Here is a 21,254-nt window from a genome sequence, read left to right as displayed (position 1 = left end):
CTGATCTAGTGGAAGGTGTCCATGTCCAAGGCAGGGGGATTGCAACTGGATGATCTTTAAGGTCCCTTTCAACCCAAACCATTCTGTGATTCTCAATGACCATTCGCAACAGAAAACAACAACAACAAACACTAGAATAGCCCTTCCCTTCCTTTTTGACTTGTACAGAATTTCTTCACCCCAAAAGGGAATCTACAGCTACTGAGAATGCCTTATGACTTCGATGCAATCCCCTTCTCCCTACACCAGGGAGCACAAATTATGTCCATTCACCTCTTTTTTTTCTCCTCCCTCAAACTCTTGGTTCTTTTGAACAAAAGTATAAAAAATGTTGTCGTGGTTTTACTCTGCTTCTCAGCTGAACTCCAACACAACAATTCTCTCACTCCCTCTCCTCAAAGGAAAAGGGGGAGAAATTTCAAAGGAAAAGGCTAAATGGTTGAGATTAGGACAGGGAGATCACTCACTAATTATTGCCATGGGCTAAAACAGACTCAGTGTCAGGAGATTTATATAATTTATTACCTATTTCTAGCAGATTAGCACAGTGAGAAACTAATAGCAAACTAAAAATACCTTCACCCCCCATCCACCCTCTTCTACCTCCTCCCCCCAGGTGGTGCAGGGGAACAGGGAATAAAGTCTGTGGTCAGTGCCTAACGCTTTGTCTCTGCTGCTCCTTCACAGTCTTCCTCTTCCCCTGCTCCACACAGGGTCCTTCCCACGGGATGCCATCCTTCAGGAACTGAGCCTGCGGGGGCTTCCCACAGGCAGCAGCTCTTCAAGAACTGCTCTCACATGGCTCCGTACCACGAGGTCCATCCCCCAGGAGCAAACTGCTCCAGCACGGGTCCCCCACGGGCGGCAGCTCCGTCCAGATCCTCTGCTCCTGCGTGGGCTCCTCTCCACAGGCTACAGGTCCAGCCCAGGGCCTGCTTCTGCAGGGACACCCCAATAGACCACAGCCTCCTTCACTGAGCTTGGTGTCTGCAGGGCTGGCTCTCCTTTCTCCCGGATGCTGTTGTGCAGCAGTTCTTTGCTTGGTTTTGTTTTTTCTTTTTCCCTTTCTTAAATCTGCTCTCACAGAGGCCCAGCCAACATTGCTCACTGTCTTGGCTCTGGCCAGAGGCAGGTCCCTTTTGGAGCTGGCTGGAACTGGCCCTTATCTAACATGGGGCAGCTTCTGGGCTCTGCTCATAGAGGTCACCCCTGCAGTCCCCCTGCTACCAAGCCATTGCCACGTAAACCCAAGACAAATGTCCTCACTGACATACAAAGACGACCACGCTCATTTAGTTCCCCTCCTTCTCCAGTAGTTGAAAGCAGACTGGTGTTTTTAGGGAGCTTCTGGCTAGCCAGTATTCTCAGGAAGTATAATGTTGCTTTTCCATCAGTTCACACAGGGATGTATAGCTGAGATTATTGCTTTAAGTCATGACATGCACACAAGAACATTTAGACAGACAAGTACTGAAGCAATCTAATTTGTAACCAACCTGAAATGCCTAAATAGAAGCCCAGGCTAAAGCTATAGACACTGAAGAAAAGTTGCTGTCTCCAGCAGATCATCTGAAGGATCTAATTAAAAGCTATTTTGACCCTGGAGATATCTACTGTTCTCCCTGAACTCTAAAGAAAGGTAGACCTCATCAGCTTGCTCTTTTAAGACTACAGTTTTTCCACAACTATTAAAGATTATGACAGGCCTGGGTGGGTGAAGACTATTTTATGATGAGCGTAATAATTAGAAGTTAGTTCTATTTTACCATCAAATTAATCATGAGCTGAATGTGACTTCTGAATTTGCTTACTACTTATATCTCCTTAATTAATCATCTGCAGCAATAAATTGTAGCTTATCAATGAAAGTCACAAACTTTATAATTAACACTATGAATATCATTTAGCTAGTGTGACTATTTCTTGACTGAACTATTAATCCTTCCAAACAGTAGAGCCACTTGAAGACATTACTTATGCTTACTGCTTTTTAAAGTAATCTGTAGAGAGCAATGTTTTGAAGAATGGGACAGTAAAATGGAAAGTTTCACAAAAAAAAAGGGGACATGAAATATGGAATCAAAGCAGTGGTAACAGCTTCTTTCTAGTGCTGTATCTCCTTGCCTTTCAAGTTCAGGATCTATGATAATTCAGTTTATCTGTTCAGTTTGCAGATCAGTTTAACGTGCATCTATTTTACATTGCTTTAGCTACGAGCATTCATTGTGGTCTTTATTTGCACAACAGCGATAAGTTAATCTGTGGACTGTAATGTAAGAAATAAATTTTTGGGGCTTCTCTCTTCTACTTAACACTGTCCATAGTTTTTTGTTTGTTTGCTTTTTGATTTTTTTACCCCAAATATTTATTGTTTGAACTAGAAAAACTTGCTAAAAGATACCTATTTCAATGATGAAAGATTCTGTACTGAATGCTAAGGTACAACAAATCATAATTTCATCTCTAAAATATTTCAATACAAATATATCCTGAGAAAAAGTATTCTATTTGTGAATGCACTTTATATAATTAGAGCATACACACGCACATTGTTTCTATAAATTATACTTGGAAAAAATGTTGCAAAAACATTGTGACAGTCTATTTATAATTTCATTTTAGGAAAGCAGGCTTAAATAGTACAGATAAATGCTATAGATATTTGTTTTGATAGAGAAAAAAAGCATATGCAGCTATTGTTTTGCAAATTACTTAGACATATCAACTGGCTAGTGGTCCATTGCTACTTTCAAAGTGTTTAAGATACATGGATTTTTCCTTATATCTTTACCTGAAATTTTATATTTAAACAATCTAAAAGAATAACTAAAAGGAATACAAGAGTCAGCAGAAAAGAGAGGAAAGAAAGAAAGAAAAGAGAGGAAAGAAAGAAAGAAAAGAGAGGAAAGAAAGAAAGAAAAGAGAGGAAAGAAAGAAAGAAAAGAGAGGAAAGAAAGAAAGAAAAGAGAGGAAAGAAAGAAAGAAAAGAGAGGAAAGAAAGAAAGAAAAGAGAGGAAAGAAAGAAAGAAAAGAGAGGAAAGAAAGAAAGAAAAGAGAGGAAAGAAAGAAAGAAAAGAGGAAAGAAAGAAAGAAAAGAGAGGAAAGAAAAGGAAAAGAACAGTAAAATTTTAAGAAATGAAGTTGAAAAAGTATTTATTTTTCAAGACATTCTGTTTTTGTCTTTATTTTGGTTTCCTTTTTCTTTGATGCTACTGGTGCATTCTGAAGCATCCTTATTATAGAAACTGTGCCTGATTATTAACCCTTTAAAAAGTTAAAAACTAAAATATAAAGAGCAAAGCAGAACACTATCAATACCATATTTGGTTCCTCTTTTTCCATCTTTCCCTTTAAGAAAATACAAAATGAAAGTAGGCTGTTACTTCAAAAGCAGTATATACCTATTCAAAACTTCTAGACAGATGAAATAACTATAAGCCTAAGGTTAGTCCCATTCTTGAATTGCGAGGCTACTCTTTCAAATGAGTTTTCAATCACAACTGTAACGATTATTTTACAGCATTCCATAAATATTTGTTTTAGGACACAAATGCTTATTTTAACTACAAAAAGCTTTAGTGTATCAACTATATGAGAATTTATAATGGATTAACATTACTTACAAGCAGTTAACTCGAACTTTGAAGAATCTAGGCAAATCAGAAAATGCATGTTCAAAAATGTTAGATGAATTATATCTTATTAGATTAGATCCACAAACTTGGAGATCTCCCCTGAATAACAAATGCATTTATGTATGCAGATAAAACCTTACAAGGTTATCATGATCCCTTTACAGGAAGGCTCAAAGCATATAGCATGCAACAGGTCCTTTTTTAAACATCAGTTTTAATTCCTATAACCTACCTTCTTACAACCTCCTGAAAAAAAAAATAAAAATCATACTGTCCTGTTCAATGTGCCATAACACATACAAAGAAAGCTGCCCTATAACTTCATATAAGATACAGGCATCTAAATTCACATTCTTGGTAACTCAACAGCTTCTGCCATAGCAGCACTGCATCATTTTTACTGGCATTCCTGGAACTTCAGAGTAATTTAAAACTCATTCTTGAAATCCCAGTGTGCAAGAGGATGACAACTTTTGTAGCCTGTGCTACTAATAATTCACTTCATCATCAGGATGACAGAAAATTGTTTTCCTTCCTTAGACAAATACACAGCAAAGACACCCTTTTCTGTCAAATCCCTTTATGTTTTTGCTTGTAAATTCATTATGATGTCTTGTGTATGGGCACGGGATCATTGACAACGACAGTGACGTACTCATCACAGCTAGATCTGTAGTATCACAGAACAGCAATGTAATGGATTGAATGGGTGTAACCAATGGACTTGGACCACTGAAAAAAACTGATCCAAGTCCAAGGAAAAAGACAAGGAAATTATACGCAGTTTCAGCATCGGAACTTGCTTCCTTAGCAAGGAAAAGATGATGGAAGAAATGTATTTTCATTGTCATACAATTTATTTCTGATGCCAGCTCATGGTCCTGAGACAATAAAAATGAGAAAACTTCCACAAAAACAGAGAAGTGAAAAAATTAATAAAACAGACTTGGAAAACAGACTAGATTGCTGCTTTCTTCTTTAGGGGAAAGACAGCATACACGATTTCTCCCTTGTCTATTGTCTTGTGAAATCACGATTTCTTATTTATAGTACTTCAGTTGTTCACCATTAATTTCTTTGAAGGTTAAATAAAAATTGAGTTGTAATACCAAGTATTGTGACAACGATGGACAATACAGACCATGGTAATAGCCACCGTGTTTCTTCTTAGCAATAAAAGAAAGCCTAAAAACAAAAGATGAAAGAGGGGGGATACTGTTCCCAAAAGAGAAAGTTTCTGATTTATTTCTTTCATTAATTTTGTAGCAGTTGCATTAAAACAAAACAAAAAAATGGGGTTGAGTTTCTCCCATCCTTTTACTCAACACAAACTATAAACTAAAAGTGCAGTTTTTTCTTCCCAATTCCATAGTCTCAAAATTAATTTGAGACTCAGCTCAAAGAGGAAAGGTTGAAATTTGTTTTTTATATGCAGAAATCTGTTTTTATATCAACCATTCTTACTATAATGAGCTTAAAACCTATTTTATAGCAATATCTATCAAGCTACTTTGATTGACTTTCTGGTATCAGGACGATACTAAAATACTGAAATTGACTTCAATGTAAAAAAAAATTACATTTCCATTTGTGTGTGTGCATGTATGTGCGTATACTTTTACTGCGTATACACCATTTTTTTCCTTAACAGCTTCCATCAATTAAAGTCATGTAGGCCTATTGGAGACCAGCTGTTCTCATTTGTTATGCTTCAGTAGACAGGGACTCTGTGATTAGCGGTCCTTGTTCTTCTGCAATCTGTAGTCTCTCTTCTCTTCCTGCTCATGTACTGTTTAATGAGATAATCTGAACACTGACATTACTAGCTCTATTTCTGATTTACTGGAATAATGCCCAGAGTTTACTGTGACAGAAGGAAAAGTATCCTAAATCATTGCATTGGATTCTGCTTAAAGCTGCCATGTGCCTGAGCAGGAAAAGGTAGGTGTGGTTTCCAAGAAGCGAATGACTTGCTGCAACAGAGTGGCTGCATGTTCTTCACTGCTTTAATATATGACTGGAAATCTAATCTAACAAAAAGGATAGGTTTGAACAGGACTATGAATTTCAAAACTTATAAACATACAAACACAGAATTCTTGTAACTGTACAATAACAGTAACAAGCTGAAAATTCCTACGAAATGAAAACTATTCCACCCTGATCTATATTCTGTCTGAATTTGTTTAAATTTTTAAAGCTGCCTTTTTTTGGTCTCGTCTAACATGAATATGTATGATATTAAATAGATGATCCACATATGGAAATTATGTTATAGTGTATTTTTATATTACAATAGTAGACTTTTGATTTGTTATAACTAAGTCCTCAAAACACAGTTGTTAAATGTATCGCCATGCAAATGCATTTTAATTTTTGCTATCCAAATCTGGTTTTGCAAGGCATTAGGAATAACAAGCACACTGCTTAGTGGATGACTTAAAGACTTACAGCATATAGCAACATTACATCTACTGCTAAGAGAGAACATATTTTTTCCTGAAGAAAGAAACCAACATACAAGTTACTCAGGCAGACAATCGGGGGTGGTCAGGTGACATAAAAAAATTAAACATTTAACAAAGATGTTTTAAAGAACAGAATTTAAAATAAATATCTGTTTTCTCTTAGAACTAATAGGAGGAAATACATCCACAGTGACCCAAGAGAAGAAATAAAATAGAAGAGAGGGTCTGTCAGGATGGTGGACCCTCTACTCCCTGTACTGTTGCCATGTCATCAGGTAATTGCGTGAGCTATTCAGTTTCCTCCATCGGTTCTATGGGTCTCGATGATTTCATGTGTGGGTATGCACATGTGCAGACATGCACACCCACGCAAATATGTGCATATACACACACCAAACTTACAAAGTTATTTGATTAACTCATATAAGTAAATTTCATTCGTCAAACATTTTAACTACGCTCTATTTATAGCCACAGTATTTAGCCTACTAACAGCCTGAAAGAATAATTTTGGTGTTTCAGAGCTGAGAAACTTCTTGTTTAGAAACCTTCACTTAACATGTTTCCCACAGCACAGTAAAGTTTCAGATCCAGTCTTGAGACTCATTTATCTATCTGACAAAATATTTTAGGTAAAAAGCTTTATTTAAAGTAATAAGTGTCAAATGCATAGCCCAGGGATAGACTGGGGGGAAGTGCAAACAATGTTGTATGGTTTTAGCAATCAGTGGAAAGTAGAAGTGTTCGGTTGTATAACATCTTTCCATTTCTTTGTCCTTTTGCTATTAGAAACAGCTGTTATCTCTAGGAATAATTCATATATGTCAGCTATTATCTGTTAACCTGCTTTTAATGCACCAATGTGATCAATATGTGAATTAATTTGTAAATGATTAATAACCACGAAATAGAAAAATATTTGTCAAATTATTCATCATATTTTGTGATGATTTTCCTTAAGTCCTGAATGGATGCTTTTAAAAATGAAGTGATATACATAAATAATGTAACATCATAGCTGTATTTTCTGTTTTGAGGCTTTTCTGAGTATTTATCACAAAGCACATTACGATACAGTGTGCTAATGTTATAATTACATGTTTTATAGTCATGTGAAAATAGAACCATTACATATTGAGCTGTGTTAAAAGATATCTTAAATATCTTAGACAGCTCTATTTGCCTTCAGAGAAGTTGTTTAGCAAACAGGTATAAAAAAGCAGCCACTGTGGTATAATGAACTAAGGACATTTTTAACTGAAAGGAAACTCAAAATATTAACACCATTAAAGCCATGATTAAAAACAGGACAGAGATTCTTAAATTCAAGGTTGAATGTGGATATAAACACAGATCTTTGTAATATTCTAGAATGAAAAATGTGATGAGAAGTTCTGTAATTAGAAGAATTTGTTTTTTCATGTACAGATTAGAAAGCAAATATTGCTAGTAATTGTAGGGTCTAGCTATTCTGGAAGATGTCAGTTAACAGATTTCTGTAGTAAACAGTCAGTAGATCAATAAAAGGTGATGTCATTTTAGATTAAAGTCTATCCTGGTGCAATTTGAGCATATTTAAGCATAAAGAAACAAAAATACTTTTAAACTAGTCAGTTTAAGTTCTCGCAGTACTTCCTCTGCAGTAACACCAACACAGATGGCACTACAGATCCCATATAGGAAGGCAAGCATAAAAAATTAAAACCAATAGAAATAAAGTTAAGCTATGTTGTCCTCTCTGTTGCTGTGACCATGTTGTTGTTATTGAGATCACTCAAATATACTTAACGGAAAACACTAATTAAGGTTTTGAGTTTCTAAACGACAAATTTTTAAAAGTTATGGTAAAATAGGGTAGGTAGGTTTACGAAAGGTAGGCTATTCCAGAATATTCATTCCTTAGAAGAAAAAAAATTAGACAAGGAAATGGTAAAAGACCTAGTACATATTATTTTAAAGAAAACAATTATTTAAAAATAAATAAAAAGCACTACTATTAAATTCTATTTTTAATGTCTATTTTCCACTTGATTATGTTGAAAAGGAGATATTTTACTGGCTATTTGAGAGATTCTAGGGAATTAGTTTTACAGCTGACCTTGTAATTTCATAACTGATCTTGGTACTAATACTAATGAAGTCTCAGGGACACAATATTACAGAATAAGGACAATCTGCACAAGTTGACCTGAAGAAATGGAATGCAATTTAAAATGAAAAGGGAAAGGCCTTAAACTTCAAAGAATATGATTTTCTACCTTACAGTTGGAACACAGGATATGGAAGTGTTGAAAAAAAGATCATTTCAATTTCATAAGTCCTGCGTTGCTTCCACTCCTGAAGGATTGCATGCAAAGCAGCACATGCAAACGTTAATTGTTTACTGAAAGCCCTGAGCATCATTCTTTAAAAAGTGATGAATGCTGATGCTGGATCATGCCACAAACATTTAATATGCATCTTAAATGTTTGAGCTCTCTGTTATTTTCACACTTGGCAATACAGATTTCAAAAGACACACACAGACACACAAAAAACAACAACCAAACAACAACAACAAACACCTGCCTAAGGGATTTTTTAAGAACTTCAATATATGGAAGTGAATGCCAATCAGCAGCATGGCTTCTTTTGCTTTCCTCATTTTTTTCCTATCATTCTGAGTAAGTTTAAATCCTTTCCACAAACTGTCTCTCAGTATAAAAAGGTAGACATGGTTGTATGGTGAAATATTGCTTTATATTTGAATTCTGTGGTTCTTTTACACACCTAAATGCTGCATCATATCATGCAATTAGGATTTGTTTTGTGGTATAGCATGTCTGTGTAACTGCACTAAACCTAACTGTTTTCATGCTTGATGACAGACCTCTGACTAATTTGAAAGCATGTAGAAGATACAGAGTTTGCAGTTACGGAACATTAACCGGGGCGCTCTTCTGTGAGCTGGCAAGCTACAAAAGGAATTCAGTTCCTTGAACAGCCAATGAAACACAATCTAAGGTTAGTAACCTGCAAGTCCCTAATGCAAAAGTAAACAGATTCAGGTAGTACAGAGACTGCGCAGCCCATCACCAGTATTAATTCAATAACCTCTTCCTTGTCCTTTTGATGAGGCAAATGACACAGGACACAAAATCCTGCAAAGATACAGCAAGAATCTAGGTGTTCTCAGGTAAGAATATGGACCAACACACATAAGAAAAGTCACCTGATCCAAAATGATCTCTATCTTTTATCTTTGCTTCCAAGCATTACAGTAATACCCTTTATCACCTTGTTCAAATACTGCAAAATATCAGATATTATCAACTTCTAATTAACAAGTAAAAGCTGATGGAGAATTGCTCTCAATCACCCACTTAAGAGGCTTCTCTTCCTCTGCGCCAGCATACCCTTAATACTGAAAAAAGCGTTACAGGTCACAGCCTCAAAGCCAGTTATGTAGCCTTTGTCACCTGCTGATTCCCCTACAGAGGTGTACTTAAGGTATTGTTATGGCATCAGTGCGCAGTGCAGGAAGATGGATTTTAAAAACCCAACAAAACTTCTACACTGTGTTTATGTATAAGTATAATGTGTCAGTGCATAAACTGACACACTGCTGTCAGCTCACTTGTAACATGCCAGTCACTGCTGGCTAAAATAGGAAAAACAGGAAGGCTATCCCCCACGTCAATCACAATAAAACTCAACTAGCTCAGCTTCAGAATAACAGGAGATAAACTGTGCTTATAAGGGAAACTAATGTATACAAGCCTATATGACCTGGATTTCACAATTTTTATTTTTTAGACTATGACTACTGCCATCCCAGTTGCACTAATCTATGCGTATAAACTGCTGTATATTCAAAACCATACCTGCCGAAGTCTGCTCTGATCTATATTTTTTAAAAAAAGTGTATTATAGGTTTTGGTAGTTTAGCTTAATCCTAATGTTCTTTGCAGCAGCTAGACAGTTATCTATTTCCAGTAGCAGTTATTTGTTTTGCCTAAAATGTCCACTGAAGACAAATCTGGCATCTCCTATGATATCAAAAGAAAAAGGAGGGACTAATCTAAGGAATATCAACATAATGTTATCCTTCAAGAGTTTTGAAAAGAGTCTTATGGAGCGTTTCCAGAGGTTAAGAAGCTTTACTTGTGCTTCCTATTTGTACACAGTACAGCAAATCATGTATTATCAACCATATGCCATAGTCAAGCATTTCTTTGAGTAACAGCTGTATCATTACACTTCTTGGTATGGGGCTGACTACTGAAACATATTGCTTATATTTATATTTACTTGAAGGTTCTTAATGTTTTGTATTACATTCCAACTATAGCAAGAGGAATTTAATATGACAATGTTGTATGTTGATACAAGACAAAAACATACCAAATGCTATAAAGTCCGGGAGATTACACGGCAGAACAAAAATATCAGTTTATTATCACACCTCATTTTTCAGTGTTCCTTTCACACTTGATCCAAAAAGACATTTAGTAAAGGAGCAGTGAATTATCAGAGACAAGTAAATAGTGTTAATTTTGCATCAACGTATCCCTGAATTATTTGAGAAGTCCTACAATATTCTTGGAGGTTGCTTGTCACAAAGAACATACCACATAATAAATCCCTCACAATTGGCAAAACAGTTTACCAACAGTTCAGAAGAGAGGAAAAAAAAATTGGGGAGAGTTTACAAACTGTGACTTAATAGCTACAAAATGACATTTTATTACTGAAGTATTATTCATACACTATTAAGTGTTTCAATACTGAATGATACATGGTAAACAAAAGACAACCAGTTGGTTGCAAATCTATTTGCAAACAGGATTTGTATTTGTATTTCATAAGTCTTTTCTCTTTACATCTATGTTACCAACACCTGAAAAAAGAACAAACGTTTTTGACTTTCAGAGAAGGGAGAGAGGGAATATATATTATATACTTGGGGAAATTTGACTCAAGTAGTTGCACGTATACATAAACACTACCAAGAGCAGATTTTTGTCCATTGTCCTTCGATCTTAAATGTCAGTAAACAGAAACAAATTACAAATTAAAAAATTCAGCAATATGAAGACTGGTGCAATAAAAGAAGTTACAATGACTAATGGCCAAAGATTTAAGTAGCATTCATCCATCTAGCAGAATCTAAACAGCTGTACAGTTCATGCATCAAATATTTTAAAAACTCAGAATAAAATGATTCTACATGAAACCTAATTAATTTAAGCCAAATTAATCAAGATTCTGAGATAATACTGAGATAATCTTCCTGATCATAAGCAGATACTAGTATTTTAAGTAAAAGTGCATTATACTGCACCAATTCATGAAGTCTGTCAATTGTTCAGAAAGAAAAATCTGAAACAAACAGCGTATCAGGAGACAAAAACACTATACAAATAAAATTACCTTTTTTATAATTCCTCAGTGGAGAAACATGCAAATTATAAAACTTGAAGCAGCAATATGTTTCATTCTTACAGGTAAACTACATCTGAAAAACTGTGTTTGGTCCTGCAAAAGCTGTCTAAATCTAAAATTACTATTTTTTTTTTGCTTGATATTTAGTGTTATTTTATGTTAAAAATTTGAAGAGACATCATACTTCTGATGTTTTTTCTTTAAAGTTAAACGATAGTATATAAATAAGTGCATTACCTTTATGCATCAATAATGCACAGTGCAAGATTTTCTCACTTTATTAGTCATTACCGTTTTCATATAGATGCTAAATTCTATGACTTGAATGACTAATCTCTCTAAAGCTAATAGTTCCTGGACTATTTCAAGGATGCAGTTTAATATCCATTATCCTCAAATTATTACATGCTGTATCATCAGGAATTTGTTACATGCTTGTGCAAGTAAGGGGGTGAAAAAGTCAGTTCCTTGGCCCAAGAAAGTTACATTCCAAAGCAAGACATATATATCAGTTTTCTCCATCACAGTTTTTGCTCATTTCAGATTTAACTATTCTTTATTTTGTTGGTATAGTAAGAAAGATAACTAAGAAAAAAAAAGTATTCTCTTTCTTTGGGTTAAATACCATTGTTTTCCTAGCCCCTGACAAAGTCCACTAGTTATGCATACATACAGAAGCCTGATTTTCTTATATTTCTGGGATTTTAGAAATAATTTGGAGTTATGCTATACACAAATATCAGTACTTTCCTTTGCCATCCCCTCCCCTCATGTCTATGTTCCACTATTTCATGCACAGATAAATAACACTCTTTTACAAGACCTCTCTCTATATGAATATTAAGGGGAATAACTGTGGATTTTTTTTTTTCCTTTTGTCATAGAAGCCAACAACTGGAGAACAAGATCTGACAGAAACTTTTATAAAGTATAGACAGCCTTTATTCAGACTCTGTCATATCTGTAAGCTCTCCAGGGCCACATGAATCTGGTGAGAAATCACAAGGCCCAATGCATTTAAACATCTGGACAAGTATGTTGGAGCCACGGTAAGATAGACAAAGCTGGGAAATTATAAGTGACTAGTTCCAGCAAGAACTACCTTTTGACTGTCTAAAACTTCTCTGTATGGCCTTTTTTGATATCTTACTGTTTTCTGAAAATATGCATCAGTATTTTAAAACCTGTTCTTTGCCAACTAACATTTCTTCCCTCTTAAAAAACAAAAAACATAAAAATCAGCTCATTCATTAGGTTACAAACTTTAAACAAGACAAAATAATTTTTCCTCTCTTTTGTATGAATCTTGCCCCCCTTTAGCCTTCCCTGCAAGAGAAGATGATGAAAAAAAAAATTAATGTTCCAACAGTTAAGAAAACATTAATTTTTGAAGACAGACCTTTGAGTTTCCTGAAGAAAATCAATTTTAATCTTCCTGCTTCGTCAGCCTCCCAAATTTCCCTTACATCCATTTTGCTGCAAATTTCTTATAACTAACACAACCATAATTTGATATTTCTCCGAGCATCACACAATTCATATCTTCTGTGCTCTAACCCAAAAAATATATTCAGGAAGAAAAAGAACAAAAACAACAACAACAAAAAAACACAACATGGAAGCTCTCTTTTAGACTTAACTCCATAAGGCATACACACAGAGAAATGTTCCAATGAGAGGGTTAATAAGCATTTTAGCATAACTTTTTTTGATGCTTGCTCAGAGGCTTATGTTGAATTTTACATACCAAATGTGTAATCAAGCTTAGAAAATTGAAAAATCAAGTTAGATTAAAATCAATTAATTATTATTAATTAAAATTAATTGATATATATGTTAAAAGAAAATATAATAAAACTGAAGAAGTTTCATCCTGGAGTCAAGTGCTTGAACACAGAAAACTAAAAACTTATGGAAGTGTAACAGAACCCTCAGAAGAAAAGAACAGCCTACAAAGTAATTTCTTCATTGAAAGAAATTGAGAACTCTTTTTAGATTTAAAATTGGACTTACTTATTTGACACTGTTACATATCAGTATAACAGGATACTTGCCTCATAGCTTCGATGTACTAATAAAAAATGATTTAAATGGCAGCGATTGTACCAGTTACTTAAAATATGCATAAAAGAACTTATCTTTTTTTTTCCCCCCACTCACAACTGACTGGACTTTAATAAAAGGAAATATAGCAAGCTATGCATTTGTTACAAATAACTATATCCCCAGATCCTTTTTAACCTCAGTTCAAAAATGCCATTCCACAAAATTTAGTTTTATATGAAGCTTTCCAGTATTCCAAATAACTTGCGTCCAAATATTTTGTCCAGCGTTTTAGGTTGTCAGAAACAAAATAAAGTTTAGGTAAATGTAATGACAAAGGTTTTAGTCTTAGCACAGCCCAAATGTGTGTGCTTATTTTATCAAGAAATTCTGATAAAGTTCTAACCAATATACTACGCTAGTCTCTCTGAAGAGTAATGACAGGTAAACAGGTGAACAGACACTGAATTCTTCTAAGTACTGATTCTTTAGTTTGGATGGAAGGTTGCTGGATGAAGAACCAGACAACGATAGACTTGAATATAAAACGTAGATTTATCAAAAACAAATTGTGGATTATTTATGTACCTGGTGAGAATACCGAGACTAAAATATTTCATTGTATATAAGACAATGGCTTACTGTCCAGAAGCAGGTAATAAAGGTACATATTATTTCTGTTATCCTCCCTCACCCAGATCCAAACCACTCGATATGCTTCTGTACATTATAAACTCTTGGGAATCTGGATGTATATTTTCTTTTATGTAATACTTCTCATTATAAAATCTGCAATTTAATGGCATTTAAGTGCAAACACTGAATGTATTTGAATATTAAACATAGGAAAAGTCTATTTACATAACAATTTTTAGATTTGGTGCAGCCAAACCTGTTAATTCACAGCCATGATGAAGTACTGATATCTTGCACCACTGCATAAGTAAATACATATCTAAAAAAGCTGCTGCACCTCAGGAAACACTGAACATATAGAATAAGAGAGCTACAATGTCACTGTCAGAACCATACTATGCATTATAGCTACATATTCAAATTAAAAAAAAAAAAATCAATCCCAAAGATGAAGTACAGAATAACCCACAAAAAATAACCGCTGCATTTATGCACTGAACCTTATTCTTCTGACTGCTGACTTAATTTTGTAACAGAAACACAAAATTTTTTTGTAATATTAATTCAAATTTAGCATTTAGCCTCCATGATATTGTAGCAGGCTTTACTTGAATGACTAAATACAGATTAAAGTGCTCAGCTTCTGACTTTGTTTGAAAATAACAACTACTCATTTAATCTATTTTCAGCAGGGTTTTTGTAATTTGGTACTGATAAAGTAAAATTTAGAAAAGCAGACTCTGATTCATCTGACATTTACATAGTTTCATAAATTCACAATTTATTTCTGCTTAATTTCCAGTATTCTACAAGAATAAAATCCTTTTAAGGTAGAGAGAAGAACTATTTCTCTGATACAGCCAGTTGAAGTCCTCTGGCTAGTGCCAAGCAACAGATCAGCCTAAAGGATCACAGTGCCTGTGTCTAGTCTTTAAAACCACAACTACACCACTGTTCATGCAAATAGAAGGTTCAATGAAAAACACTGTGACAAAAAGCAGCTACTATTTTTTTAGTTCTGAGAAGGCTGCAAAAAAAGTAAAATTTTTGTTTTGTGAAAAAAAGATTCAAACAATGGAAAAAAAAATCAAGACAATTATATACTCCTTTAGAAAGACAAACTAACAAACATGTATTATCAGAAATCTCAAAAATAGTGCTTTTTAAAAAAAATTAAAACGTTTATTTTGCGTTATATAGTCTTACCGTTCTCTGTTAAATTTCAGAGAATGTAGGATAGCTGGTCGTTTCTGTCTGAGATTCCACAAATGAAGTGTATCATCTGCACTTGCACTGACCAAAGCACCCTAGAGCAGACACAAAATATGGCACAACATGTCACACTTCCGTGGATTCTTAAGTCATTCTCACTGTCAATGATCTATCTGTAGAAAACTGTACAGTTTATAAGAAATGGTTGCTTTCTTCTAGAAAAATATATTCCACCATAAACAACACTCAATTGGAATAAATTTGGTAATTGTAAATACTTCAATTATTACAAGATCAGCCAAAGTTAAATTAAAACTCCATCAGTTTAAAATGCAAAATAAAGCTTTGTACCAAGGTTATACATGAGAACTCTCATGTATTCCCACACAAGCATAGAGATTAAAGAAAAGGACAGCCAGCACTTACTTGTAAGTATGAAGGATATAACTACGGGAAAAAGAGTTTAGCAGACACACAAACAACTGCCAGTGCCAAGCACAGTTTAGTAGTAATATCAAGACAACATGAAACTCAAAGCTGGAACTGTGAAAAGATGCAGATAAAAAAGTAAAGACAGATAGCAGGGGGAGAGGACCAAGGAAGAACTAAGAGATGTAGACAAAAGGATGGTTTCTTTGTCACAGATTAGAAATATTCTGAAGTCTGTTTCTGTTCCCAAAGAAATGGATGTTATCCAATGTCTGACTTCTATCTGTTGGGACAGCTGGAAATAAACTTAGTCTTCTTCCTTCCTTCTATCTTTCTCCTTATCATGGAACAGTGATGCCATGTGAAAACAGACTGTTGAGGAAGCTCTTTACTGCTGCTGCAGTGGTTTACTAAACTTACACCTCAAATTAGGTCTGGTACAAGGATCAGTCCCTACATGTTCCTATGGCACAGAGGAACTAGATACTGCTGAAACGGAAGACAGTACTTTATCCTGGGGAAGGGTGAGGAGGTCAATTAAAGATAAGTTTGTACCAACTATGACGGTCTGATGGAGATAAAGTTCTTTTCTTGCATTTCAAATTTCCCTCTGATTCCCAGCAACTGTTCTTTTCAATGTTGACATATGCAAATGCAATTTATGAAGGTAAAACGTCTCTGATACAATGTAATCTATGCTTTAATTCTCATCTCCCAAAGAATTTGGACCAACCTCAGAGACAGAATCTCCACCACAGAAATCAAATTAACCCTGTGTATTAGGGCTTGTACTAGTTATGAATGACCAGCTGATTCTGGTTTCTCTATTTCTACCTTCCTCTAAATAATTTATTTGGACTGATTATTTCAGTCCACATCCCTTAGTTTCAGCAGTTCAGGCATTTTTTCCAAACGAGTTCAGAAAAAAATAAATATTTCCCAGGTTTAAAAACAAACAAAACCACCAAAACCTGAAACTCTTTAATTGAGAAGCTCTGGTATCTCCAGGCTTAGAAAAAGGATATGAAACTGTCAAAAGCATTTTCGTACAACAGGGAAGAAAACGTATGAAAACTGAACTAATACTAGCTCATAATTTGGCAGAGTTATGAGCTTCTGAAAAAAATCAGCTGAGCAAATTTATATGCTCCATAAAGTTTTCTTGCCTATTACCTTCTCCAGAGACATTCTGCACATAGCAAGCTATAAACTCTCACTGTTTCTGTATGTCATCTGAACTTGATTTTGATAATCCTTGCAATTGCTCTTCTTTGCTGCAAGTAGTAGTGTATCTGCAACTATTGAGCTTTTAGCCAATCACCACCAATATCTTTCCACAAAGACATGTAACTTATTTATTAACTTCTATTTGAAACAGAACCATGCAGCATATTCAGTAATTGAAAGGATTTTACATCTACCTGCACACATTCAAGTATTGACTAGCTTTTGCTCAGTACTTTATATTGATGTATATTAACATTATGCTTTTCCCAGCATGCAGTCCCATAAATAGTCTTCTAAAAGTCTGTACGATTAATGTTCTCTGAATGTATGCCACTTACTTGTTGGCAATAGTTGTCAATGAGAAAAGTTGTATCACTCAATTATAATACACCAATTGCCTTATTCAACTAAATGTTTGCAGAAGAATCCAAGTAAATGTATACTTACTTCATTGATTAAGAACTGGAGCTGCAAAACTGCAGCACCACTTTCATGTTGGCAGTAGCAATCAACACCAGGCCTGCCCAATCTGTTGCCATTAAAGTCAAGGATTATAACATTTCTGTCATCACCAGAAGAGGGGGAAAAAAATAATGATCAATTAATCTCTAATTAACCTTTAATTAACCTCAATTCTTCTTGCTTTCTGTAAAACGAAAGAATTCATGCTGACTTCCCACTGTTCTAATTAAAGTATCAACACCATCAGCCTGAAACATGTGCAACTGTGAGTGCTTTGTACTTGCCTGCTTTTTTTCCCTGTGAAATAAAATGCATGAATTAACACAAAAAATTCAACAGGGTACATCTTAAGTTTCTCTTTACTTATTATTCATTCATATAACACATGAATGTATCAGATTTTTGTACTTATGAAAACATTACAAAATTAATGATTTAGGACTAAGGTCTGTACAGTTCTATAGCAGGCTTTCTTTTTTAAATATGAGAAAAGGCTTTTTAGAGTGAGTCATTTCATGCTTACATAAAAGCTCACATGAAACTACTGCTCTCTGTCTTATCAACACAGTACGATGCAGTGCCACACAGAGGTACCTAGGTCTAGCTCTGAACTACATTACCAAGGCCAATTCTTAGCCTGAATGAAACCCCGGTGGCAATCCACCTGGTTCACTCAGAATTAACGCTGATGCAATGCTTTGTAGAAACATCCGATTGTCCAGATATATCACAAATGTAGATTTCTACCTGTTCTCTTTGGATCTTTCTCCCTGCACACTAAATTGCAATCTCCCTAACTTAGATAATGGCCTTTCTCATCTGAGTCAGAGAGTTTAATGTGAAACTAATGATCTAGAAAATTACCAAAAACAATAAGTAAAACAAAAGGAGAGAGGAATATGAAATATGATATTATTAACAACATTGCTGTGTGGAACAGGTGAAACACCTCCATATTTGAAGACCTAGTGGACAAGATCCCTTGGAACACTGTTCTTAGGGACAAAGGAGCTGAACAGAGCTGGCAACTCTTTATGGATGTTTTCCTTGGAGCACAAGAACTCTCCATCCCCTTGTGTAAGAAAGCGAGCAGGGAGGGCAGAAAACCAGGATGGCTGAGCAAGGTCAAACTGAGGCGCAAGAAGGAAATGCACAGGCAGTGGAAGCAGGGACGCGTGGCCTGGGAAGAGCACAGGGATGCTGTCTGAATGTGCAGGCATGGGATCAGGAAGGCCAAGGCATGGATGGAACTGAGCTTGGTAATGGGATGCAAAGAATAACAAGAAGGGATTCTACAGGTACGTTGGTCAGAAGAGAAAGGCCAAGGAGAATGTGCCCCCTCTGATAAGCAAGAAGGGAGAACTGGTAACAACAGATGTGGAGAAGGCTGAGGTACTCAACAAGTTCTTTGCCTCAGCCTTCACTGCCAGTCAGGCTGCCCATGTCTCTCGAGCCCCTGACCTTGTAGACCCTGTAGATGAGGGCTGGGGGAGCAAAGTCCCTCCCACTGTAAACAAAGAGTGAGTTCAAGACCACCTGATGAAACTAAACACGTACAAGTCTGCGGGGCCCGATGAGAGGCATCCCAGGGTCCTGAGGGAACCGGCTGATGGAGTTGCCAAGCCTCTCTCCATCATATTTGAAAAGTCCTGGGAGTCAGGTGAGGTCCCTGGTGACTGGAAAAAGGGAAACATCACTCCTGGTTTTAAAAAGGGTAGAAAGGAGGACCCGGGGAACTACAGACCAGTGAGCCTCACCTCTGTGCCCGGGAAGATCGAGGAACAGATCCTTCTGCATTGGCAAGGCACATGCTGTACAATGAGGTGATCTGAGACAGCCAGCACGGCTTCACCAAGGGCAAATTGTGCCTGACCAGTCTGGTGGCCTTCTGAGATGGAGTCACTGCATCAGTTGACAAAGGAAGACTGACCGATGTCATCTACCTGGACTTCTGCAAGGCCTTTGACACAGTCCCAGATGACATCCTGGTCTCCAAATTGGAGAGAAACAGACTTGAAGGGTGGACCATTCAGTGGATAAGGAATTGGCTTGAAGGCCACATCCAGCGAGTGGTGGTCAATGGCTCTGTGTCTAGGCTCTGTGTCTCTGTGTCTGTGTCATAAGAAGCAGTGTGGCCAGCAGGGCTAGGGAGGTGATTGTCCCCCTGTACTCGGCTCTGGTGAGGTCGCACCTTGAGTACTGTGTTCAGTTTTGGGCCCCTTGCTACAGGAAGGACATGGACGTGCTCGAGCGAGTCCAGAGAAGGGCGACCAAGCTGGTGAGGGGTCTGGAGAACAAGTCTTACGAGGAGAGGCTGAGGGAGCTGGGCTTGTTCAGCCTGGAGAAGAGGAGGCTCAGGGGTGACCTTATCGCTCTCTACAGTTACCTTAAAGGAGGCTGTAGAGAGGTGGGGGTTGGTCTGTTTTCCTACGTGCCTGGTGACAGGACGAGGGGGAATGGGCGAAAGTTGCGACAGGGGAGTTTTAGGTTGGATGTTGGGAAGTACTTCTTTACCGAAAGGGTTATTAAGCATTGGAACGGGCTGCCCAGGGAGGTGGTGGAGTCACCATCCCTGGAGGTCTTTAAAAGACGTTTAGATGTAGAGCTTAGGGATATGGTTTAGTGGAGTACTTAGTGTTAGGTCGGAGGTTGGACTCGATGATCTTGAGGTCTCTTCCAACCTAGAAATCTGTGATACTGTGATAGGTGGAGGCTGGTGACAAGTGGTTTCCCTCAGGAGTCTGTCTTGGGACCAGTACTGTTGAATATCTTTATCAATGACATACAGTGGGTTTGAGTGCACCCTCAACAAGTTTACTGATGACACCAAGCTGAGTGGTGCAGTTAATAAAGGGATGCCATCCAACGGGACCTGGACAAGCTTGAGAATTGGGCCCATGTGAACCTAATGAGGTTCAACATGTCCAAGTACAAGCTGCTGCACCTGGGTCAGAGCAATCCCTGACATGAGTACAGACTGGGTGAAGAACTCATTGAGAACAGTCCTGCAGAAAAAAACTTGAGGGTTCTGGTGGATGAAAAGCTCAACATGAGCATGCTTGTAGCCCAGAAGGCCAACTGCATCCTGGGCTGCATCAACAGAGGAATGGCCAGCAGGTGGAGGGAGGTGATTGTCCCCCTCTGTTCTGTCCTCATGAGGCCCCACCTGGAGTACTGTATCCAGGTCTGGGGCCCCACAGAACAAGAAGGACATGGGCCTGTTAGAGTGGGTCTAGGGGAGGGTAACAAGGATGATCAGTGGGCTGGAGGACCTCTACTACGAAGACAGGCTGAGAGAGTTGGGATTGTTCAGCCTGGAGAAGGCTCCAGGGAGACCTTATAGTGGCCTTCCAGTACCTAAAGGGGACCTACAGAAAAGCTAGGAATGGAGTTATAGGACAAGGGGTGATGGCTGTAAACTAAGAGAGGGTAGTTTTAGATTATAATGTTACCAAACTGTAGTCCTGAGTACAATCACAACTGATAAAAGAATATGAAACTCTTCACCATTTAAAAAAAATATTTAAAATGGCCAATAAGGTTATATGGTAGTATATGATACATTCTGAAGGTTTACAATAATCCCTTGGTCCATTTTGAATGAATTCTCTGTGGCACTCATTTTTAAAATTGTTTCCTACTATTTGTTGTATGGCAAGAGGAAGCAATGCTAGTGTCAGAACAAACCAACCAACAGACCAATAAACCAACCAACAGA

General features: G+C 36.7%; 1 protein-coding gene across 10 annotated transcripts in view; it reads right to left on the bottom strand.

Annotated features, from left to right (window-relative positions):
* Nucleotides 1–21,254, bottom strand: part of STXBP5L (syntaxin binding protein 5L) — a 206,639-nt gene that overhangs the window by 111,378 nt on the left and 74,007 nt on the right. For all 10 annotated transcript variants that reach the window (XM_083834588.1, XM_083834584.1, XM_083834587.1 and 7 more), the window contains 2 exons: nt 17,522–17,603; nt 15,413–15,513 (listed from right to left, as the gene is read on the bottom strand). In XM_083834588.1, coding sequence (XP_083690714.1) covers nt 15,413–15,513; nt 17,522–17,603 — 183 coding nt within the window. The remainder of the gene's footprint in view (nt 1–15,412; nt 15,514–17,521; nt 17,604–21,254) is intronic.

The sequence above is a fragment of the Anser anser genome, assembly GCF_964211835.1.
Source record: "Anser anser genome assembly, chromosome: 1".
NCBI classification, from domain to species: Eukaryota; Metazoa; Chordata; class Aves; order Anseriformes; family Anatidae; genus Anser; species Anser anser.
Note: the sequence above shows the minus strand (reverse complement) of the source record. Positions and strands in the feature narration are given on the sequence as shown.